At 41.1% G+C, this 25,381-nt stretch overlaps 1 protein-coding gene across 3 annotated transcripts in view; it reads right to left on the bottom strand.

Annotated features, from left to right (window-relative positions):
* The window catches only part of SLC25A24 (solute carrier family 25 member 24), a 59,379-nt gene extending 34,318 nt beyond the window's left edge, over window positions 1–25,061 (bottom strand). Inside the window, exons 1-4 of one of the 3 annotated variants that reach the window (XM_060139482.1) lie at window positions 24,555–24,725; window positions 20,963–21,053; window positions 4,617–4,743; window positions 679–766 (exon numbers count right to left, since the gene is read on the bottom strand). In XM_060139482.1, coding sequence (XP_059995465.1) covers window positions 679–766; window positions 4,617–4,743; window positions 20,963–20,980 — 233 coding nt within the window. In that variant the 5' untranslated portion in view covers window positions 20,981–21,053; window positions 24,555–24,725. Of the gene's footprint in view, window positions 1–678; window positions 767–4,616; window positions 4,744–14,931; window positions 15,108–20,962; window positions 21,054–24,554; window positions 24,726–24,747 lie in introns of those variants that run through there. The other 2 variants (XM_060139480.1, XM_060139481.1) reach the window with 2 other exon arrangements.
* Between the last annotated feature and the right edge of the window lie 320 nt (window positions 25,062–25,381).

The raw sequence follows: 25,381 nt of genomic DNA, 5'->3' as shown, positions 1-25,381 counted from the left end.
TCTCCTTATGTATCTTTTTGTCTGCCTGTTCATCTGTATCCTTTATAATATCCTGTAATAAACTGGTAAGCATAAGTAAATGTTTCCCTGAGTTCTGTGAGCTCCTCTAGCAAGTAACTGAACCCAAGGGGGAGAACGTCACGGGAACCTCTGATGTGAAGTCAAGTCAGGCAGAAGATGTGGGTAATCTGGGTACCTACTACTTGCGATTGGCATCTGAAGTGGAGAGCAGTCTTGTGAAACTGAGTCCTTAAGCTGTGGGATCTGACACTACCTCCAGGTAGAAAATGTTAGCATTGAGTTATGTTGTAGGACACCCAGCTAGTGTCAGCTAGAATTGCTTGTTGTGGGGAAAAAACCCCACATATTCAGTGACCAGAAGTTTCAGAAGTGAAGTGTTTTGTGTGAGTGGTAAAGGAGTCACGTAAAAGGGAAAACAGAGCTTCTTCTACTGCACCAGCCCTGGAGGCCTTGAAAGCGTTTTCCCAGTCCTACACTTTAGGTATGGGTATACACACAAAATGGAAAGCGAGAAAAAGGGGAGAAAGATATTGAAAGTACATAGTGAGGAATGGTAAGGTACAAGGATTTGTTTTAAGCCACACTTACAAAGGCAGATCTCTAATACAGGATACTAAAAGTAAAAAAAAAAAAACTGTCAATAGAGGAAGGGCTTACCTTTGAAGAATCAACTCTGCTTGTTGTTTAGAAATAGTTAGACCTAGTATCTGGAGAGACTGGACAATTTCAGAAGCCTCAATTTTTCCTTTAAAAAATAAAAATTATAAACTTAGAACTGATAAGGACCTTAGAAATCACGAATTTCAAATCCCTCACTTTATAAGGGAGAGGCTTGGACTGATTAAGGTAAAATTGTGAATTTAGATGAGCTATAGATTTGCTTAAGTACATATTGCAACACCAACTCAAATTTCAACAAATATATTAAACAAATATACACACATTATTTCACTCAAAAGTCATAACAGCCTTGTAGGTAAATAATGACATTCCATCTAAAGAAAAGACTGAGACATACATGGCCTTACCAAGAAATGACATGAAGAAGCAGCAGAACTGAGATTCAAATCAAGATACTCTGACTTTGAGGTAAATTCAATTAAGCTAGGATCTATTAATTTTAAAGCATGTATTTCTACATTTTAATAAATGATTAAGCATTTATTATACATAAATATGTAAGGCACTGAGTTAAAAGAAAGTAGAAAATGACTAAATGAAGCCAAAGAGTGTGGAATATTCTTTTGAGAAATCTGGCAATAAAAATAAAGCAGGATAGTAGGATGATGGAAGTAGGAAAATTATTATTATAAGAGCAATTAGAGCATGTTGTAGAAAGGAGAAGAATCAGAAGAGAAGGAGAAAGAGAAAACATAAGCAATAAATGTCAGAATGCGTTTCCCTCAAGCATCCCACAGACCCATGAGGATCCTAAGACTAAGATGCACGGAATAGGTAAACAAACCAAAGGGTCTGATGCCAAACCAGGATTAACAGCAAAGTTCTCCAGGAAAAGAGGAAGACAAAAATTACTGTTAGTGGTGAAAGGAAAGACTCCCTTTAAGGGAAGGACTTTGAAGGAATGACAGGATTTGGAGAGACTTCTCCCAGGGAGACGAAAGGAGCAGCACGAGAATCTGGACAATATAAGAGCAGTTAGAGGCGTCACCCTGTTAGCGATGAAATTTTTCAAATACCACTCTGAATAATCTCCTTTATGGTTGCACTCTCAAAGAAGTACAGTTGATTCTCATTATTCACTGTAGTTACTTTCTATAAGGTCACCATGAACACAGAACTAAAGAACCGAACCGCTGTTCCTAAGGGAAATACAGGGTTAGGCTCCTGTGCCTCTGGTCACGATATTCTCATCAACCAATCAATACAAAACCTTGTTTTCTGTGTGTTTCTGTTTAAAGACACCTTGCTTAGGGCTTCCCTGGTGGCGCAGTGGTTGAGAATCTGCCTGCGAATGCAGGGGACACGGGTTCGAGCCCTGGTCTGGGAGGATCCCACATGCCGCGGAGCAACTAGGTCCGTGAGCCACAACTACTGAGCCTGCGCGTCTGGAGCCTGTGCTCCGCAACAAGAGAGGCCACCATAGTGAGAGGCCCGCGCGCCGCGATGAAGAGTGGCCCCCGCTTGCCACAACTAGAGAAAGCCCTTGCACAGAAACGAAGACCCAACACAGCCAAAAATAAATTAATTAATTAATAAACTCCTACCCCCAACATCTTCTTTAAAAAAAAAAAATAAAGACACCTTGCTTAATATACATTATTGACTCATAAACATTGAACTCATGGTCAACAGCACTATAACTCATGCCTGGGTGAAGCTTTTCTGACACACCTATTTTCTTCCAAAGGCACGTCACAGCCTTCCCACATTTAGGAACACTCGACAGCATTTCAGCAGTGTTCTTGGGAGCATTGCAAATAGTGAAATCACCAATAAAAAGCATAAAAATGCAAAAAACATGGCACCAAGTAGACTGCAGAAGGACTTGTTTACAATAAAAAAGCTAAAACAAGAACGCAGCGCGTCGCCTCTTTCTATCTCAGCTTTAGAAATGTGCTCACCAAGAAAATGAAATTTGTGGCTGCTCGGCGCAAATCCATGAATGACTGCAAAAGCACTGCGAGTATTGATTTGGGGGTTATTTGTGGAGTTAAATTTTAGCAAGTAGAAAAATTCTCAAATACAGAATTCATGAATAATGAGGATAGACTGTATATGCTTTGCTTTAAGAAAGTCTAATAAACAAAAGTATGAACCTATAATGAAAAAGTGTTTTTAAATTACAAAAACAAGATAAACTGAGGGGAAACTGTATTTACTACAAATTTCATCTTTAACACAACATTATAAATCAACTATACCTCAATAAAAAATAAAAATATTTCACCTTTAATTATTTCTTCTGGCTCATTTAGAATTTTCTGAAATGGACCATTGATAGTGCATACTGTACATACTGAACGATCAGCCTCTACTTATCTGGAGATGATCCTGAGGTGACTTCATCTCCCGCTACTGCCTGCCCTAACACTATATAGACAGTCCCTTCTCTGCAGCTGAACTTTAGAGGGTTCAGGGTGGGATGAAAGTTTGTAGGAAGAAATCAATTTGATTGTAAGAATTGAATTTTGCTACAAGATTGGACTAAGGTAGACTTGGAACATACAATGTAAGGTTTATGGGTGGTAACAAATATTCTAACAGTACTACTTTCCACCACAAACTCAGCTCTTCCTGGCCAAGTCACAGATTTGAACGATCATCAAAACCATTCAAAGGGTTTAGTTGTTTCTTTGTTTGAAGGAACTTGCCTTGAGTCTAACTGAAGTTAATGTTCAGTAAAAATCAGGGATCAGCAAACTATAACCCTCTGGCCGAATAAGGCCAGTTGCCTGCTTTTGTAAATAAAGTTTTATTGGAACACAGCCATGCCTACTCATTTACATATTATCTATGACTGTTTCTGCACTGTGACAGCAGAAATGAGTACCTGCAACTGAGATCACACAGCCAACTAAGCTAAAATACTATCTGGACTTCTACAAAAAAAAAAAGTTTGCCTATCCCTGGTATGAACCATATTTTCTCTCAATTTATTTGTTTAACTTGTTTCTTGAATAACAAATCTTGAATGAAATGGCCTTGACCACTCATGCTTGGGGAGGGGTCTGAGGCTGCATTATACATTTTTATTTTATTTTTTTATTTTAAATTTTTTATTTTTTTGGTACGCGGGCCTCTCACTGTTGTGGCCTCTCCCGCTGCGGAGCACAGGCTCCGGACGCGCAGGCTCAGCGGCCACGGCTCACGGGCCCAGCCGCTCCGCGGCACACGGCATCTTCCCGGACCGGGGCACGAACCCGTGTACCCTGCATCGGCAGGCGGACTCCCAACCACTGTGCCACCAGGGAAGCCCTGCGTTATACATTTTTAAAATAAATGCCCTCTTCCTATCAAAGGTTGCCTCTGGTGATAAGGGTTTGATAGCTCTTCCCTTTCTCCTACAGTGGCCCTTACTTCTTGCTCCACATGACTGGGACTCTAACTCCAAGCTATTAATCTAAATAGAAAAACTATAATCCCAATCAGAAGGTATATATTTAAACGTCTATCTGCTATTTTCTTTTTTAACTTTCAGAATCAGAGCATCTTCTTTGATCACATGTAATTCTTTCAAAAAGACTATCAAATATAAGATAATCTGAAAGTTGTTTAAATTTTAGAATATATAATACTCATGCTTAGTATGAATAAAAATAACTGTTGCCCAGAGAGCAAAAAAAATAATTATTATTTTTAACCCATAGCTTTAAGTCAAATCAGTATAAGGTTCCATAATTAATATTTTACAAAGGCCCTACTCACAGTTTATGATTCATTAGGCAAAGCTACATATAACTTTTCTTCACTAAAAACATTCTATATAAAAATCACATTACTAAGAAAAACAAGTATTAACACAAGTAATAATTATCATCTAAAAATAGACTGACTAAATATACATTGTTTTAGACTTTTAGAAGCATGAGATGTGCTTCTTCATAGCTGGTGATAAATAGAAAAGAAAGACACACCATCATTATTTTTGTCCAAACTCTTAAATGCCAATTTCATTTGTTTCTCATGGTCTTTAAGGTACTTCATAAATTCTTCAAAATCCAGCTTTCCATCTTTGTTGACATCACCAGTAGTAAAAATTTTCTACAAAAAAGAAAAAAATTAGAGATATTTTTATATGGATTAAAATTACTAGATGTTTTGTACGTCAAGCAGATTGGCTGTTTTCCTATTAAGACTTGTATTTTATAAATCCCAAGATAGAAGACAAAATCTTGACCTAAATTTAAATGTTTAAAATAGTATTTTTCCCTTTAATTTCCAAAATTAAATAATCTTTTCCTAAAGATGATTCTTATAAAAAGCTGTCATATCAAACTGTCTATCTCTATTAAGAAAAATCATTCCTTTTGAGAAAGAAATAATATATTATTTCACACAAATATATGTATTGATATATACACACACATAATATATATGGGTACAATATATAAAATTGATAATACTATATATATAATTATATGAATACAATATATAAATTGATACTATATATATACACATATAATACTATATGTATTATACATACACATATGTACATGTATAATACTATATATTATATATACATATGTACATAATAAATATATACATAACACTATATATGGACACACATACATACACAAGATAAATGTATTACAGTAATCCCAGGTTGGGTTAACATATTTTTTTTAATCTTGTAATTCACCACAGTAACAGAATAAAAAAGAAAAGTCATGTGGTTACCTTAATAAATGCAGAAAAACATTTGATGGATTCAATATCATTTGTGACTAAAAACTCTGAGCAAACTAGGAATGGTGCTTCCTCAAACTAATAAAGGGTATCTACAAAGAATTCTAGCCTTTTTTGTTTAAACTAGTATGACTAGGATTCTCTTATCTGCAACCTAAATGCCATCAATTATTACTTACAGTTTTAAAAGCAAATACATTTGTAATGTCACTGAAAAATAATTATTGCTATTTAATTACTTTTACAAATTAGACTGAGGATGATTTTCATCTGGAAATTATTTTCTGATTACTCAACACATACACTGAGATTTGCATAATCCAAGAGAAAATGTCACAGCATTCTGGGGCCCCCTTTATGTACTGAAGTTTCATCTAAGAAGTTTATATCTCGGTCAATGAAAATAACAGTGAACAACTATCATTTTAGAAATTACAAGTTAAAGGACATCTCTAACGCTATCTTTGAACAGCCTGATTTTTTTACCCATATTTCATTAGCCTTTGTTACGGTAAATAAAGGTTCCCAGAGTTACAACTGTCTAATGACTCTGACTTTTGAGTTTTCTTGCCTATTCCTCTGTGGAAATAAAGACCAGTCAAAGGAGAAAAGGAAAGGCTGTTTATTCTGAGATTACTATAGCAAGGAAGTCAACCACTGTCACTTGTATTTTGGCTCAAAGGCAGGAAGAAGAGCGGGAAAGCTTTATAGTAGAAAAAAAAGGTTTTGGGGTGTGCCCTGATTGGAGACTGTTGGCCTGGGAAAACTGTAGGTGGGCTAAAGCAAAAGTGGGGCATCCTGTGTGATTGGTTACAGGGGCATATTTGGCTTTTTCTGGTTGGTCCTAAGTTGGAAGCAGGGACAAAAATTGGGGAACATGTCAGTTATCAATTAATTTCTGGCCATTTGGGGCTGATTGTTACACAAGTTATTGTTTAGCTTCCTGGACTGTCGCTAGAGATAGCATTCTGGCTTCCAGTAAGTCTGACTTACAGCGGGTTGGCTTCCTGGATTTTTTATTATAAACAAGGGGTAGTTTTCTGGGTAGGCCTTAGGTCAAAGTTCAAATTTTTTTTAATTGATATATAGTTGATATACAATATTAAGTTAGTTTCAGGTGTACTACATAGTGATTTGACATTTGCACACATTATGAAATTCAAAGTTCAATTTTAAATATGGTCTAACACTGTCTATTTGCATATTCAGTCTCTCACCTTTCACAGCAAAAAAACAAACCAAAACAAATATCATTCAAAAAATCTGGGGCCTTTAAAAATGCTTTGCCAAAGCCCTTCAGGGAGCGTGAGGCTTTTCAGGCCATGAGACACCTCATCTCTTTGCATGGCCTTACAATAAACTAAACCTTTCTTTGCTCCAAGCTCTGATGTTTCAGTTTGTTTGGCCTCACTGTGCGTCAGGCACATGAACTTGCATTAACAATTTTGGCGAAGCCAGCCTAGGAGTCCGTGCCCATAGCAGGTCCACTCCAGCTTGGGGCAGCCCCTTCCCTGAGCCCCCAGCAACTGCCGGAGCCCATTTCCCTCTGGAGATCTCAGACGGACTGTCCCCAAGAGGTGCTGGCTGCCATGGCATGAGGCTGTTTGGAATCGACAAACATCTGGAGTTGAGGTCCACATTCAGCGTTGTTGGAGTTTCTGACAAGAAATTTGCTGTGGTCCTCTCTTTGCTCCTCTGTAGATTTTAGGAGGAAGGCGGAAGATGGCGGAAGAGTAAGACGCGGAGATCACCTTCCTCCCCACAGATACACCAGAAATACATCTACACGTGGAACAGCTCCTACAGAACACCTACTGAAGGCTGGCAGAAGACCTCAGACCTCCCAAAAGGCAAGAAACTCCCCACATACCTGGGTAGGGCAAAAAAAAAAAAGGAAAAACAGAGACAAAAGAATAGGGACGGCACCTGCACCAGTGGGAGGGAGCTGTGAAGGAGTTAAAGTTTCCACACACTAGGAAGCCCCTTCACGGGCGGAGACTGCGGGAGGCGGAGGGGGGAGCTTCGAAGCCGCGGAGGAGTGCACAGCAACGGGTGCGGAGGGCAAAGCGGGGAGATTCCCGCACAGATGATCGGTGCCGACCGGCACTCACCAGCCCGAGAGGCTTGTCTGCTCATCCGCCGGGGCGGGCGGGGCTGCGAGCTGAGGCTCTGAGGCTCGCGTTTCGGTTTCAGTTTCGGTTTCGGACGGAGCGCAGGGAGAGGACTGGGGTTGGCGGCTTGAACATAGCCTGAAGGGGTTAGTGCACCACAGCTAGCCGGGAGGGAGTCCGGGGAAAAGTCTGCACCTGCCGAAGAGACAGGAGACTTTTCCTTCCCTCTTTGTTTCCTGGGGTGTGAGGAGAGGGATTTAAGAACGCTGCTTAAAGGAACTCCAGAGACGGGCACGAGGCGCGGCTAAAAGCGCGAACCCCAGAGACGGGCGCGAGCCGCGGCTCAAAGCGCGGACCCCAGAGACGGGCGCGAGCCGCGGCTCAAAGCGCGGAATCCAGAGACGGGCGCGACCCGCGGCTGAAAGCGCGGAATCCAGAGACGAGCGCAAACCGCGGCTAAAAGCGTGGACCCCAGAGGCGGGCGGGAGACATTAAGGCTGCTGCTGCCGCCACCAAGGGGCCTGTGTGCGAGCACAGGTCACTCTCCACACCCCTCTTCCGCGGAGCCTGTGCAGCCCGCCACTGCCAGGTTCCCGGGATCCAGGGACAACTTCCCCGGGAGAACGCACGGCGCGCCTCAGGCTGGTGCAAAGTCACCCCGGCCTTTGCCACCGCAGGCCCGCCCCGCACTCCGTGCCCCTCCCTCCCCGCCGGCCTGAGTGCGCCAGAGCCCCAGAATCAGCGGCTCTTTTAACCCCATCCTGTCTGAGCAAAAAACAGACGCCCTCCAGCGACCTACACGCAGTGGCAGGGCCAAATCCAAAGCTGAGCCCTGGGACCTGTGAGAACAAAGAAGAGAAAGGGAAATCTCTCCCAGCAGCCTCAGAAGCAGCGGATTAAAGCTCCACAATCAACTTGATATACCCTGCATCTGTGGAATACCTGAATAGACAACCAATCATCCCAAATTAAGGAAGTGGACTTTAGGAGCAAGATCTATGATTTTTTCCCTTTTCCTCTTTTTGTGAATGTGTATGTGTATGCTTCTGTGTGAGCTCTTGTCTGTATAGTCTTGCTTCCACCATTTGTCCTAGGGTTCTATCCGTCCATGTTTTCTTTTAATTTTTTTTCTTAATAATTAATTTTAATAACGTTATACTTTACCTTCTTTCTTTCTTTCTTTCTTTCCTTCCTTCCTTCCCTCCTTTAGACAACGAATCATCCCAAATTGAGGAGGTGGTCTCTGACAGCAAGATTTATGATTTTTCCCCATTTACCTCTTTTAGTGAGGGTGTATGTGTATGCTTCTGTGTAAGATTTTGTCTGTATAGCTTTGCTTCCAACATTTGTCCTAAGGTTCTATCCGTCCCTTTTTTTTTTTTCTAAATAAGAATTTTTTAATTCAATAACTTTATTATACTTTATTTTATTTTTACTGTATCTTCTTTCTTTCTGTCTTTTTTCCTTCTTTCCCTCCTTCCTTCCTCCCTCCCTCCCTCCCTCCCTCCTTTCTTTCCTTCTTGCCTTCTTTCCTTCTTTGCTTCTTTCTTTCTTTCTTCCTTCCTTCCTACCCTCCTTTCCTTCTTTCTTTCCTCATACTTCTACTAATTCCCTCTACTTTTTCTCCCTTTTATCCTGAGCCGTGTGGTTGAAAAGCTCTTGGTGCTCCAGCCAGGAGGCAGGGCTCTGCCTCTGAGGTAGGACAGCCAACTTCAGGACACTGGTCAACAAGAGACCTCCCAGCTCCACATAATATCAAATGGCGAAAATCTCCCAGAGATCTCCATCTTAACACCAGCACCCAGCTTCACTCAACGACCAGCAAGCCACAGTGCTGGAAAACCTATGCCAAACAACTAGCAAAACAGGAACACAACCCCACCCATTAGCAGAGAGGCTGCCTAAAATCATAATAAGGCCACAGACACCCCAAAACACACCACCAGATGTGAACCTGCCCACTAGAGAGACAAGATCCAGCCTCATCCACCACAACACAGGCACTAGTCCCCTCCACCAGGAAGCCTACACAACCCACTGAACCAACCTTGGCCACTGGAGACAGACATCAAAAACAGCAGGAACTACGAACCTGCAGCCTGCAAAAAGGAGACCCCAAACACAGTAAGATAACCAAAATGAGAAGACAGAAAAACACCCAGCAGATAAAGGAGCAAGATAAAGATGCACCAGACCTAACAAATGAAGAGGAAATAGGCAGTCTACCTGAAAAAGAATTCAGAATAATGATAGTAAAGTTGATCCGAAATCTTGGAGATAGAATGGACAATAGAATGGACAAAATGCAAGAATCAGTTAACAAGGACCTAGAAGAACTAAAGATGAAACAAGCAACGATGAACAACACAATAAATGAAATTAAAAGTACTCTAGATGGGATCAATAGCAGAATAACTGAGGCAGAAGAACGGATAAGTGACCTGGAAGATAAAATAGTGGAAATAACTACTGCAGAGCAGAATAAAGAAAAAAGAATGAAAAGAACTGAGGACAGTCTCAGAGACCTCTGGGACAACATTAAACGCACCAACATTCGAATTATAGGGGTTCCAGAAGAAGAAGAGAAAAAGAAAGGGACTGAGAAAATATTTGAAGAGATTATAGTTGAAAACTTCCCTAATATGGGAAAGGAAATAGTTAATCAAGTCCAGGAAGCACAGAGAGTCCCATACAAGATAAATACAGGGAGAAATACGCCAAGACACATATTAATCAAACTGTCAAAAATTAAATACAAAGAAAGCATATTAAAAGCAGCAAGGGAAAAATAACACATAAGGGAATCCCCATAAGGTTAACAGCTGATCTCTCAGCAGAAACCCTACAAGCCAGAAGGGAGTGGCAGGACATACTGAAAGTGATGAAGGAGAAAAACCTGCAGCCAAGACTACTCTACCCAGCAAGGATCTCATTCAGATTTGATGGAGAAATTAAAACCTTTACAGACAAGCAAAAGCTGAGAGAGTTCAGCACCACCAAACCAGCTTTACAACAAATGCTAAAGGATCTTCTCTAGGCAAGAAACACAAGAGAAGGAAAAGACCTATAATAACGAACCCAAAACAATTTAGAAAATGGGAATAGGAACATACATATCGATAATTACCTTAAATGTAAATGGACTAAATGCTCCCACCAAAAGACACAGATTAGCTGAATGGATACAAAAACAAGACCCTTATATATGCTGTCTACAAGAGACCCACTTCAGACCTAGAGACACATACAGACTGAAAGTAAGGGGATGGAAAAAGATATTCCATGCAAATGGAAACCAAAAGAAAGCTGGAGTAGCAATTCTCATATCAGACAAAATAGACTTTAAAATAAGGACTATTAAAAGAGACAAAGAAGGACACTACATAATGATCAAGGGATCGATCCAAGAAGAAGATATAACAATTGTAAATATTTATGCACCCAACATAGGAGCACCTCAATACATAAGGCAAATACTAACAGCCATAAAAGGGGAAATCGACAGTAACACATTCATAGTAGGGGACTTAAACACCCCACTTTCACCCATGGACAGATCATCCAAAATGAAAATAAATAAGGAAACACAAGCTTTAAATGATACATTAAACAAGATGGACTTAATTGATATTTATAGGACACTCCATCCAAACACAACAGAATACACATTTTTTTCAAGTGCTCATGGAACATTCTCCAGGATAGATCATATCTTAGGTCACAAATCAAGCCTTGGTAAATTTAAGAAAATTGAAATTGTATCAAGTATCTTTTCTGACCACAACGCCATGAGACTAGATATCAATTACAGGAAAAGATCTGTAAAAAATACAAACACATGGAGGCTAAACAATACACTACTTAATAATGAAGTGATCACTGAAGAAATCAAAGAGGAAATCAAAAAATACCTAGAAACAAATGACAATGGAGACACAACGACCCAAAACCTGTGGGATGCAGCAAAAGCAGTTCTAAGGGGGAAGTTTATAGCAATACAAGCCCACCTTAAGAAGCAGGAAACATCTCGAATAAACAACCTAACCTTGCACCTCAAGCAATTAGAGAAAGAAGAACAAAAAAACCCCAAAGCTAGCAGAAGGAAAGAAATCATAAAAATCAGATCAGAAATAAATGAAAAAGAAATGAAGGAAACAATAGCAAAGTTCAATAACTAAAAGCTGGTTCTTTAAGAAGATAAACAAAATAGATAAACCACTAGCCAGACTCATCAAGAAAAAAAGGGAGAAGACTCAAATCAATAGAATTAGAAATGAAAAAGGAGAGGTAACAACTGACACTGCAGAAATACAAAAGATCATGAGAGATTACTACAAGCAACTCTATGCCAATAAAATGGACAATCTGGAAGAAATGGACAAATTCTTAGACATGCACAACCTGCCAAGACTGAATCAGGAAGAAATAGAAAATATGAACAGAGCAATCACAAGCACTGAAATTGAAATTGTGATTAAAAATCTTCCAACAAAGAAAAGCCCAGGACCAGATGGCTTCACAGGCGAATTCTATCAAACATTCAGAGAAGAGCTAACACCTATCCTTCTCAAACTCTTCCAAAATATAGCAGAGGGAGGAACACGCCCAAACTCCTTCTACGAGGCCACCATCACCTTGATACCAAAACCAGACAAGGATGTCACAAAGAAAGAAAACTACAGGCCAATATCACTGATGAACATAGATGCAAAAATCCTCAACAAAATACTAGCAAACAGAATCCAACAGCACATTAAAAGGATCATACACCATGATCAAGTGGGGTTTATCCCAGGAATGCAAGGATTCTTCAATATACGCAAATCTATCAATGTGATAAACCATATTAACAAACTGAAGGAGAAAAACCATATGATCATCTCAATAGATGCAGAGAAAGCTTTTGACAAAATTCAACACCCATTTATGATAAAAACCCTGCAGAAAGTAGGCATAGAGGGAACTTTCCTCAACATAATAAAGGCCATATGACAAGCCCACAGCAAACATCATCCTCAATGGTGAAAAACTGAAAGCATTTCCACTAAGATCAGGAACAAGACAAGGTTGCCCACTCTCACCACTCTTATTCAACATAGTTTTGGAAGTTTTAGCCACAGCAATCAGAGAAGAAAAGGAAATAAAAGGAATCCAAATCGGAAAAGAAGAAGTAAAGCTGTCACTGTTTGCAGATGACATGATCCTATACATACAGAACCCTAAAGATGCTACCAGAAAACTACTAGAGCTAATCAATGAATTTGGTAAAGTGGCAGGATACAAAATTAATGCACAGAAATCTCTGGCATTCCTATATACTAATGATGAAAAATCTGAAAGTGAAATCAAGAAAACACTCCCATTTACCATTGCAACAAAAAGAATATAATATCTAGGAATAAACCTACCTAAGGAGACAAAAGACCTGTATGCAGAAAATTATAAGACACTGATGAAAGAAATTAAAGATGATACAAATAGATGGAGAGATATACCATGTTCTTGGATTGGAAGAATCAACATTGTGAAAATGACTCTACTACCCAAAGCAATCTATAGATTCAGTGCAATCCCTATCAAACTACCACTGGCATTTTTCACAGAACTAGAACAAAAAATTTTGCAATTTGTATGGAAACACAAAAGACCCCGAATAGCCAAAGCAATCTTGAGAACGAAAGAAGGAACTGGAGGAATCAGGCTCCCTGACTTCAGACTATACTACAAAGCTACAGTTATCAAGACGGTATGGTACTGGCACAAAAACAGAAAGATAGATCAATGGAACAGGATAGAAAGCCCAGAGATAAACCCATGCACATATGGACACCTTATCTTTGATAAAGGTGGCAGTAATGTACAGTGGAGAAAGGACAGCCTCTTCAACAAGTGGTGCTGGGAAAACTGGACAGCTACATGTAAAAGTATGAGATTAGATCACTCCCTAACACCGTACACAAAAATAAGCTCAAAATGGATTAAAGACCTAAATGTAAGGCCAGAAACTATCAAACTCTTAGAGGAAAACATAGGCAGAACACTCTATGACATAAATCACAGCAAGATCCTTTCTGACCCACCTCCTAGAGTAATGGAAATAAAAACAAAAATAAACAAATGGGACCTAATGAAACTTCAAAGCTTTTGCACAGCAAAGGAAACCATAAACAAGACCAAAAGACAACCCTCAGAATGGGAGAAAATATTTGCAAATGAAGCAACCGACAAAGGATTAATCTCCAAAATTTACAAGCAGCTCATGCAGCTCAATAACAAGAAAACAAACAACCCAATCCAAAAATGGGCAGAAGACCTAAATAGACATTTCTCCAAAGAAGATATACAGACTGCCAACAAACACATGAAAGAATGCTCAACATCATTAATCATTAGAGAAATGGAAATCAAAACTACAATGAGATATCATCTCACACCAGTCAGAATGGCCATCATCAAAAAATCTAGAAACAATAAATGCTGGAGAGGGTGTGGAGAAAAGGGAACACTCTTGCACTGCTGGTGGGAATGTGAATTGGTTCAGCCACTATGGAGAACAGTATGGAGGTTCCTTAAAAAACTACAAATAGAACTACCATATGACCCAGCAATCCCACTACTGGGCATATACCCTGAGAAAACCGAAATTCAAAAAGAGTCATGTACCAAAATGTTCATTGCAGCTCTATTTACAATAGCCCGGAGATGGAAACAACCTAAGTGCCCATCATCGGATGAATGGATAAAGAAGATGTGGCACATATATACAATGGAATATTACTCAGCCATAAAAAGAAACGAAATTGAGCTATTTGTAATGAGGTGGATAGACCTAGAGTCTGTCATACAGAGTGAAGTAAGTCAGAAAGAAAAAGACAAATACCATATGCTAACACATATATATGGAATTTAAGAAAAAAAAATGTCATGAAGAACCTAGGGGTAAAGCAGGAATAAAGATGCAGACCTCTTAGAGAACGGACTTGAGGTTATGGGGAGGGGGAAGGGTGAGCTGTGACAGGGCGAGAGAGAGTCATGGGCATATACACACTAACAAACGCAGTAAGGTAGATAGCTAGTGGGAAGCAGCCGCATGGCACAGGGATATTGGCTCGGTGCTTTGTGACAGCCTGGAGGGGTGGGATAGGGAGGGTGGGAGGGAGGGAGACGCAAGAGGGAAGAGATATGGGAACATATGTATATGTATAACTGATTCACTTTGTTATAAAGCAGAAACTAACACACCATTGTAAAGCAATTGTACCCCAATAAAGATGTAAAAAAAAAAAAATCTGTTATCAGAATAAAAAGTTGTATCTTTTCTTTCTTAGCAGTATGTATGTACCATTTCTATATTTAAAAAATCAATTGAATTCTCAATCTATATAAATAAACTTCTACTACGGAATCTGGAGACATGGGGGTGAAAACTCACATCAAAACTTCCTAGAGATGTCACCATCACCTGAGGAAAAGCCACATCAGTTTCCCTGAAATATACGGTTCTATGTGGTTGGTGCAGAGACTGCCAGAGTTTTGATATGTGAGACATCATCAGTTATAAAAAGCCTTTATATGGCTCACACCACCTCTTACCAAAAACAAAAGACAAATATGCAAAAAAATTTGTTTTGATAAAGAAGAAATGTGTTTTAAAGCGTTAAACTTGTTTATGGCATAATCCTGAATTTCTTATGAAAGGTTAGTTTGTATCAAATAAACAAATATCAATACAAGTCACATGTGAAAATCTAAGTAGAAGAGTAGCTTTAAAAAAGCATGAAGGACGTTTAGGTTTAAAAGGAAAAACACAATTTAAAAATCCAAGTAAACTTTACAGAGATAATATTTTGGACTGGTCTGGTCCATGGACAACATCCAGTCCAGGCCTCTGATGTTACAAATGAGGAAACCAGGACACAGTGCTTGGCATATAGAAGGTGTCCAAAATACAAATGATCAATGACTAAGTGAATGACAAAATAAAGACTCCCAAAGTTCACATGGCTAATAGGAAGAGTTTTACCAAATCTTAACACGACAGAACTCATTTGACAGTTTTTTGAGCATGAAGTGCCAATTATCTTAAATGAATTTGCCAGTCTTTAACTCTCATGGATCTCCATCTATTGGGTTAAACATCCAAAGAGCAAAGATCACTGGAAAGTAATAATTATACTCAATAATAACTTCTGAACAGAAGATAACTTGGAAATACACTGATAGAAATATGCATTAGGCACAGCATACTGAGAAGGATCCTCTCATCTAGGTTGCTGGGGAAAAGATTTGCAAAGGAAAAAATGCTCAAGCTCATTCTTCAAAAGTCTGATGATAGGGCTTCCCTGGTGACGCAGTGGTTGAGAGTCCGCCTGCCGATGAAGGGGACACGGGTTCGTGCCCCGGTCAGGGAGGATCCCGCATGCCGCGAGCAGCTGGGCCCGTGAGCCACGGCCGCTGAGCCTGTGCGTCCGGAGCCTGTTGCTCCGCAATGGGAGAGGCCACAACAGTGAGAGGCCCGCGTACCGCAAAAAAAAAACCAGTCTGATGATAAAGGCACCTTATGAGGAAACATCAGCATGGGAGAAACCCCAAGAGTACAAGCCACTCAGACTGATTGCCCTCCTTCCAAGAACAGAAACCAAAATACACTATTAGAGAATTTCCAACTACCACACAACTCCCAAAACACACAGTGATTATGCCAGTTCCCTAAAGGGGGAAGAGAGCATCTTTGGCCTAAATGCACATCTAGGCTACTAATAACAGGTGAGTACACTGAACAAGGTGACTCCAAAAACAAGGTTGCAGCCAACATCTTGAGAGCAATTTGAATTTAGAAGTGTTATTAGAGCCAGGGAGAAAATTGAGAAAAATGCTTGAGAGGAGTATTAGTAACGTTGTTACTCTTCATACAGTAATGCTGGTAACAGACCTGAAAACTATAGTGGGGCCCAGCATCAAGCTTGGGAACGTGTAAATTTGGCTTTACCCTTCTCTGCCCAAGGCCCCTCCAGAATTCTCAGACCCAATGTCTCTCTGACCACAGCCCCACTGAAGCCCACCTTCCCTTCGTCCTGAATGACCCCTACGTCCTGCAGGCCTTCCTGAAGTTCAAGGATGTCCAGGGTCCCATCTTCATTATGGTCTAGGTATGAAAACAGTTATTCATCGAAGGCGTCCATCTGGGATGTCTCTGGCGGCAGAGGTGCTTCGGGGGGTCCACGCTGTGACCCCCGTTAGTCTCCCCGAGGTGGAAGTGAGAGGGAGGATGGTGATCTCTGCCCACCACAGGCCGAGTTGGAAAAGACCTAAGGTAGCAGCTGCCTCTCTGCTACCAAAGCCAAAGCCCCTGGGCCAGGTACAGAACGGAAAGGGGACGGTTCATCGCCATGGCTCCAGAGCAGAAGCACGAGATGCGCTGGGAGCCTCGGAGGGGTTGGTGCTGGAGGCCAGGCCTGGAGTGTGAGGCCATGGAGTTCCGGCCTCACTCCCAGATCAGCCAATCAGACTCCCTGTTTCCCACCTCACTCCAGGAGGAGCCTTGTCTCCAGAAGCTTCCTGAGAGACCTCCACACAGGTCTGTCTCTAAAGGTAGAACTTCTTTTTAGAGAAAAGTGGGTAGGGGAGTTTTGAGACATGGACTGTGGGGCCATAATGACTGGTGGTGTTGGTCCAACATTTTTTTGTTTTTTAAGTTGTCTGGTCACACCTAAGACTTCTTCTTCTAAGGCTAAGGCGCTTGGGAATTATTGTAATGAAGCTTGGGGCCAGAATGAGAATCTGACCGTGTGGGCCTTTCCTTCCGTGATCCTCTCCCCCAGTTCCTTATCTTCACTCAGTATCTGCAGTGGCTCCAGTGCAAGGCTGCTCAACAGGAGTCCCATCTCCACCTGCACAGATTCCGGCAGCACACTTGGGAGGATAATCTCAAAATGGGCAGAAGTTAAGTCAACTGGGGTCCAGGAGATACTCATAAACAACGTTTATGGCGTCTTCTTAATCGCCACTTTCCGTAACCACTGAGAGCTCTGGCTTCCCTATACACATACCTGTTGGTCCCTCATCGGGCGCCACTGGAAATGTGGAAGTGTCGTTTCACAGTCAAAATGCCACTTTTTACATAAGTTACTTTTAAAAATATGGAGTACTCTTTAAAAACTTGAATGTTAAAATTCATACAGAGTAACAAGAACTCTCATGCTGGTGGGAATGCAAAATGGTACACTTTAGAAGACAGCTTGGCAATTTCTTACAAAACTAAACACACTTTTACCATATAATCCAGCAATCATGCTCCTTGGTATCTACCCAAAGGAGCTGAAAATGTAGGTCCACATGAAAATCTAAACACAAATGTTTGTAGGAGCTTTATTCATAATTGCCAAAATTAGAAGCAACCAAGATGTAGGTGAACGGGTAAGTAAACTGTGGTACATCCAGACAATGGACTATTATTCAGTGCTAGAAAGAAAAAAGCTATCAAGCCATGAAAAGTCATGGAGAAATCTTAAGTGCATATTACTAAGTGAAAGAAGCCAACCTGAAAAGGTTACATACTGTATGATTCTAGCAATATCATATTCTGGAAAAGGCAAAACTATAGAGACATTAAAAAGATCAGTGGTTGACAGACAGTTGGAGAAATGGGTGGAAGGATGAATAGGCAGAGCAGAGAGGATTTGTAGTGCAGTGAAAAATACCCTGTATGATTCTGTAAAGATGGATACACATCATCATACATTTGTCCAAACCGATAGAATATACAACACCTAAGGTAAACCATGGACTTGGGGTGATATGTCAATGTAGGTTCATCAACTGTAACAAATGTTACCACTCGGTGTCAGATGTTGATCATGGGGGAGGCTATGCATGCATGGGGGCAGGTGAGATATGGTTAATCTCTAGACCTTCCTCTTAATTTCGCTGTGAACATAAAACTGCTCCCGCAAAATAAATTTTTTTTAATTCATAAAGATAATCTAATCAAGCCGTTATCTGTCAGTTTTTGCTCTATTTACTCATCATGTCAAGTACGGAAAACACAAAGAGGACCATCCCATGTCCTTGAACTACCCATGCGTTTGCCAGGAAGAGATTATGTCATGGTTAGTCATAAGTACTACTGCAAGCTTCGCAATAAACGTTTCTCCCCAGAGCTGTTGAGCAGTGGCAAACATCTAATGTTGTTTCACAAGATATGCTGTGGCCCAATCAACAAGGAATTCTCCAACAAAAGAGAATTTTACAGTCCACAGGGAATGATCCTTCCCTGGGCATTGCAGAGAATGCAAGTAGTCACAAAGAGTCATAGAAGACAGACATCCAGGCAGGCACAAGAGTCTAAAGACCAAGTAGAAAAGATAGAAGTCACAGCCAGACTTCTGAATAAAGAAAACAGACTAACAGCATTTTATATAACTGATAGAAGAGAGCAAAACATAGACTTGATCATCTCATCATTTTATTGCCTTAATTCTAAATCCAGACTTTTTTTTTTTTTGGTTCTACACTATTCTGAAGTCTTCCAAGCCTAAATTGAACCAAAATAAGCATACTTCCAGCTAAAACTGCTAACTCTTCATCATCAGTTTATTTTTCTGATTTCCATTTCAGTAAATTAAAATTCAGATTATTTCTTCTGCTCTTTGATGTTCTGAAATTTTTTTCCTCAGAGTACCTCAAGTGACATCCAAACATTGGGATTGCCTTTTAAAATGTTCTAACGTGGCCTTTGATGAAAAACAATGAGGAGGGGGAGGCAAAGAGGGAGGAGGGAGGAAACGATGGAAAATAATGCAAAAAGCAGACAGGATTACTAGATTCTTATGGGAAAATTAGTAATAACTACTGTATCTCCTTGTTCCTCATACTACCTTCTACTCTCAATTCCTGAGTCACAGGAGAACTTAATGTGAATTTTATCTCTTCTAAAACACTAATTTCGTAATGAGGAGATTTGGAAACACATGGAAAAGCAGGGTCACTCATATCAGAAGAAACCATAGTGAGTTCGCCTCTAGCTAGTTCTTAATTTTGTCTCAGAACATGCCTTGATGTCTTTTCCCTTCCCTGTATACTTTTGGAACACTTAGTAACAATTAGTTATTGTATTCCTTATTATGTTCCACATTCTTTCCATTTAAGGCCTAAAGGAACTTAAATAGAAATTTGCTCTCTTCTACATGCCAAATTTGTTACAAAAGCTTGGCAACATGGAGATGAGATCAAGTCAGACGGAAATTTATAGAGATTTCACTTTAGGCTGAGTATTTGTTTTAGACGCAAATTATCTTGAAACCTTCCCTTGAAGAATCACCCCATAGTTCTCATTTCTAGATACTCCAGTGGGTAATCTCCCCAATCCTTGACATTATACAAACCCTTGACCTATGCCTCTGAAATTCTCCCCCATAAAGACTGACCATGTAACCCTAATTCCAAGTATGTGATTGGCTACTGTCAGCCAGGCTCCCCTCCACACCCTCTCTTCCTCCTGTTTTTGCACAGCCACCAGAGTGATCTTCCTAAGACTTAAGTCTGCCTGTGTCCCCTCTTGCTTAAAACCTCCCAAGTGCTCCCATCACTCAATTGATAAAAGTCCAAACCACCTGGCAGGTCCTCAATGCCTTTCATGATCTGGCCCTTGCCTGGCCCTGACATGACACTATTCCTCAAGAAGGCCAACTGGTCACTCGGTGGAAAGTCAGTTATATTGGGTGCCTCCTGTGGTGTAAGGGGCACTGGGTCTTCCTCAAAGGAAGGTAGGGGTTTCCCTTTCCTGCCCACAAAGGTTCAGATAGCACCACTATCTGGGGGCTTGTGGAATGCCTGATCCACAGGCGTGAAATCCCTACAGAACACAGCATCTGACCAGGGGATCCCTTCATAGTGTAAGAGGTGTGCACGTGGGCCCGAGACCACTGGATCCACTGGCCATTTCACACCCCACACCATCAGGAAGCAGCCAACCTCACAGAATGCTGCAATGTCCTACTGAAAACACAGCCGAAGCACCACCTAGGAGACAATATTTGGCAAAAATGGGTTGCCACCCTTGGGGATACCATTATGTACACTAAATCAGAGACCTACCATGTGGCTCTGTGCCCCCAAAAGGAAGAACACATGAGTCCAGGAACTAAGAGGTGGAAGCAGGAGTGGTCCCACTTACTATCACTCCCAATGACCCAATGGGAACTTTTTGCTTCCCATCCCCACAACTCTGGGCTCTGCAGTGTTAGCTTCTGGTCCCCAAGCAGGATAGATACACTCCTGTCAGGGAACACAATGAGGGTCCCATTGAACTACAAGCTATAGCTTCCACCTGGACATTTGTAACTCCTTGTGTCCAGGGACCAACAGGCAAGAAAAGAAGTCACCCTCTTAGTAGGTGTAAATTGGCCCTGATCAGCAGGAAGCAGGGCTGCTTCTACACCACGGAGACAGAGAGGAATACTTACGGAACTCAGATGATCCATGTGGACTCCAGGGATGCCCAGTTATAACTGTGAATGGGCACATGCAGCAACATTGGCCTGAGAAGCTCAGACACTGCAGAAAGGAAAGTTTGGGTCACACCACCAGGTAAGTCACAAAGACCTGCAGAGATTCTAGCTGAATGTGAGTGGAATTTAAAATAGACAGTCAAGAAGGGAAATCATGAGTACCAGTTGTGACCAAGTGAAGCAACGGGGACCGTAGTTTGTCCCACTGTCCTCCCTGAGGAAGAGAGGCTGAGAACAATAAGGGAGTACTCCCCAAACCTATGCTGAGAAGCACATCTGTGGGTGCCATGGAGTGGCCTGTGGAGGCCAGGTCAGATCACTCCACAGGCGAACACTCCTGTTTCCTCTCCCTTACCCTTCTTTTGCACACTCAATCCCATCGTGGTTTCTGCTCCTAGGAGAACCAGAAATGATGCAGTTAGCACCAGCAGTAGCCCAAGACAAGAGGTAAGAACATGGGGTTTCGGAACTGGCTCATTCACTGCCCAGCAGGCAAAGAGCCCTGAGTGAAACATGGGGGAAGGATGATGCTTTGTACAAGGTGGGAGCCCAAAGCTGAAGATTTCCCAGTGGTGACCTGGGAAAACAACCTGTTTAAGGGGAACACCTGGCTAGTGCAATGACTCAGGCATTTGTAAAATATGGGGGGAACCATGCTATAAGGGTAGGCAAGAAAGCATAATGATGAAAGGAGCAATTCACCGAGAAGCTAAAATACACCAGCAGTATAGTCCATTATATAGTCTGTTTTTAAAATAAAAGGGAAAATCAACAGAATTATAAAGGAAAGTTAGCAAATGTGCAATTATAGAGGAAATTTTGACAGTAGTAACAGTTTTAGATAATTTAAAGGCTAATTGATTGCTTATTAGATACCATGAATTATTCTAAATACTTTACGTATTTTAATTCATCTATTCACAATAACCCTATGAGATAAGTACTCATGTTACCTCTGTCACAGATGAGAAAACTGAAGCTAAAAAGATACTTTTAATGGCCCAAAGTTAACTAGTAAGTAGCAGAACCAAGATTTAAACCCAGGTGGTTTGACTAGATATTTCTTATTTTCTTACAAGCTCATCTATGTATGTAAAAAGATGTTTATCTGGAAAAACTATAGAATCAATAAAAAGATCAGTGGTCAGGGATGTGGGAATGAACAGGCAGAGCACAGAGGACTTTTAGGGCAGTAATAATACTCTATATGATATTATAATAATGGATACATGTCATCATACATTTGTCCAAACCCATAGAACATACAACACCAAGAGTGAAACCTAAGGTAAACTATGGACTTAAAGTGATAATGAGGTGTCAATGTAGGTTCACCTTTGGTAAAAAATGTACCATTCTGATGAGTGATGTTGACAATGGGGGCGGCTATGTATGTGATGTTTAGAGGCAGAGGGTGTATGGGTAGGTAATCTCTGTACCTTCCTCTCAATTCTGCTGTAAACAAAAACCTGCTCTAAAAAAATAGTCTTTTATATATTTATCTTATTTTATCCGACATTTCTAGGTATCTAGCAACAGGAGAATTTTTGGTTTTCTTGTCCTACATATGCTGGAAATAAAAGCACTAACAACTGCTTTACAGTTAAGGTTTTTTTTCTTTTAATTATTTCAAATGAGCCACTGTCTTGTTTAGGGTATTTCAAATCACAGCCTTAAATCTTTTTGTACTACTGTGCTTAGATCACTGAGACATGATCCTCATCTTCAAGATGTTTGGTCTTAGTGGAGGGCACAGTCAATAAATAAAAATAGTACCTTTTGAAAATTATAGCAGTAGCGATATAGGAGACAAAGATCTACAAATAGTAGGGTGAGACCAACTCTTCTATAGGGGGTGGTCCAGAAGAGCTCATCACAGAGGAGGTGATATTTATTAAAAAAAAAAACAACTCTATTTTTTCCTAATCATAAAAATAATAATGCATGATCATTTTAAAAAATTGAAATAATACAAAAATTGTGAAGAAAAAAGTAACAAGGTAATTTAACTCCTACCATCCAGAAGTAATTATTATTAACATTTAATTGAAGAATATACCCATCAAAAAAGAGTGCTGGGAATAGTTAATAATATCTGGCATGAGCACAGAGTGATACTATGTATATGTATATGTATGTAGGTATAAAATATATTTTATGTTTATGTATAGAATACATATATTGTGTGTGTGACAAATATACGCCATCCTGTTCTATATGTTTGCATACACACAGTTTTATACAACTTATTTTGTAATTTGTTCTTATATAAATTTTGGAAAATTAAAGACATTTTTTATTCCTGAGTTCCTCTCTCTTTTTATTAATCAGTCTTGCCAGAGATTTGTCTATTTTATTCATATTTTCAAAGAACCAACCAAAAAAGCATATAGTTGGAAATTTAAATCACACAAATAATTCATGGGTCAAAGATGAAATCATATTGGAAATTAGAAAATACTTAGAACTAAATTACAACAAAAGTACAAACTTACGGGATGCAACTAAAGAAGTGATTAAAGTGATACTGTAGCTCAAAATTAATAAATCAAGCATTTATTAATAACTCAAGAAATTAGAAAAGGGACAAATGAGTAAACCCAAAGAAAGTAGAAGGAAATAAAAGTTAATGGAAGAAAATTTTAAAAATGGAGACAATCTTCAAAAAGTACCAAAAGTTGGTTCTTTCAGTGTATGAATAAAAAAGACAAAGGTTGAAGGGGAAAAAAAAAAAGGTTGGCAAGAAAAAAAGATTTGGCAAGATTGAAGAGGAAACAGGGGTGGGGGGGAGATATCAGGAATAAAACAGAGAACATAACTACAGATACAGTCAGAACTTTTTAAAAATCACAAGTGAATATAAATATTATGAGCCTTGGACAGAAAGTGCAGTTTCCTAAAAGTTGTAACTTACTAAATCTGACTCAAGAAGAAATAGTAACCTGAAGAGGCCTGTAACTACTAAAGACATTGAATGAGTAGCTTAAAATATAACTACTATAAAAAGTTTTTGGCTCTTATAGCTTAATATCACTTTACTCTTGGGATAGGGAATGCCAAAGTGTCCTCCTACGTTTCAGTGGGGTTGGAGAGGTTCCAAATATCTCTGCTGATAGGGGCTGCACTTCAGGGACACAATTAAAATGACTCAGAGAAGCTGAAATTGCTCGTAGGATGGGCCAACCCTTCAGGCCAACTTATGTACTTAGGGCATTAAGAATGTCTTAAACAATGGAATGTTGCCTCTCCTCCTCAACAGGAGGTTGGGGAAACATACCACTGGTTTTCAAACAGTTTTGAAACAGTAGACAAACTAGCTGGTGTAAGAAAGCAGCTTCGAAGAGATACAAAATGTGAGACTTTTTACAGAACTTGGGGCTCACTGAAGTGTGAGAGCTAAAAAAAAAAACAAGAACAAAAGTGGCTAAATTTTTGCATAGGCTTAAAAAGCCCTGGGATGCATTCAGACCAAAAGTACTGGGCACAGGATTTTTAATTCTCAGAGTGAGTCAGAGGGTCCATTGCACTAATTTTTCTGTAAAAGTACCGGTAGCCTTTCAGATCCTGATGCGCATCCGTTCCGGGGTACCTGGCCCCATTCCCGAGCTTCTGAACCCACTCGCGGGTTGGAAGCCACACTTGCAGCTACTTCCTGCAGAACCGCGGGCAGCCGCCCTCCGTCCTGGAAGCGCCCAGAGTCCCCGCAGCCCTTCCGGCCCTCAGGCCCCGCAGCGACCCACCTCCTCGGCGTCCTGGCCCAGAGGGATGCCCAGGCTCTTGAGCCCCTCCTGCAGCTCGCAGATGTCCACCACGCCGTCCCCGTTGCGGTCCAGCTTGTGGAAGAGGGTCTCGTAGCGCGTCGGCGGCTCCGCGTCCTGGCAGGCCGCCGCGGGCAGCACGACGCCCCGCAGCCAGCGCAGCATGGTCCCGGAGGCGCGGACCGGCCCAGCCAAGAGAAGCCAGGGGGGCCGAAGGCTGCTCGGGCGCGAGGCCTGGCTGTAAGGGGCCCGCGGCCTGGCTGTAAGGGGCCCGCGGCGCACAAGCTGAAAAGAGCCAAGTCCCCACCCGAGCTCGGCTCGGTGCACGGGGAGTGGCCGCTCCCGCTGCTGCCTGGGGAGGAGCTCGCCCGGCGCCGGCCTCCCCGATAGGCGCGGGGGACGGGCTAGGCGCTGCCTTGAGCGGGCAGGAAGTAAAAGGGTTGCAGGGTGCGGCCCGGGAGAGGCTGTGGGACCTGGGAGGTAAGCTCTTTGGCGTCCTTAGTGGAGCTGTCAGGGGTGCGGCCCGAGGAGCCAGTCCCGGGAGGTTGTGGGATTCTGCATCAGCGTATTAAAGGTGGGGCGGGGGACGGAGGAGGGGGGGTGGTGGTGGTGAACG

Source organism: Lagenorhynchus albirostris, chromosome 2, assembly GCF_949774975.1.
Source record: "Lagenorhynchus albirostris chromosome 2, mLagAlb1.1, whole genome shotgun sequence".
NCBI classification, from domain to species: Eukaryota; Metazoa; Chordata; class Mammalia; order Artiodactyla; family Delphinidae; genus Lagenorhynchus; species Lagenorhynchus albirostris.
This window is presented reverse-complemented; position numbering and strand designations above follow the sequence as displayed.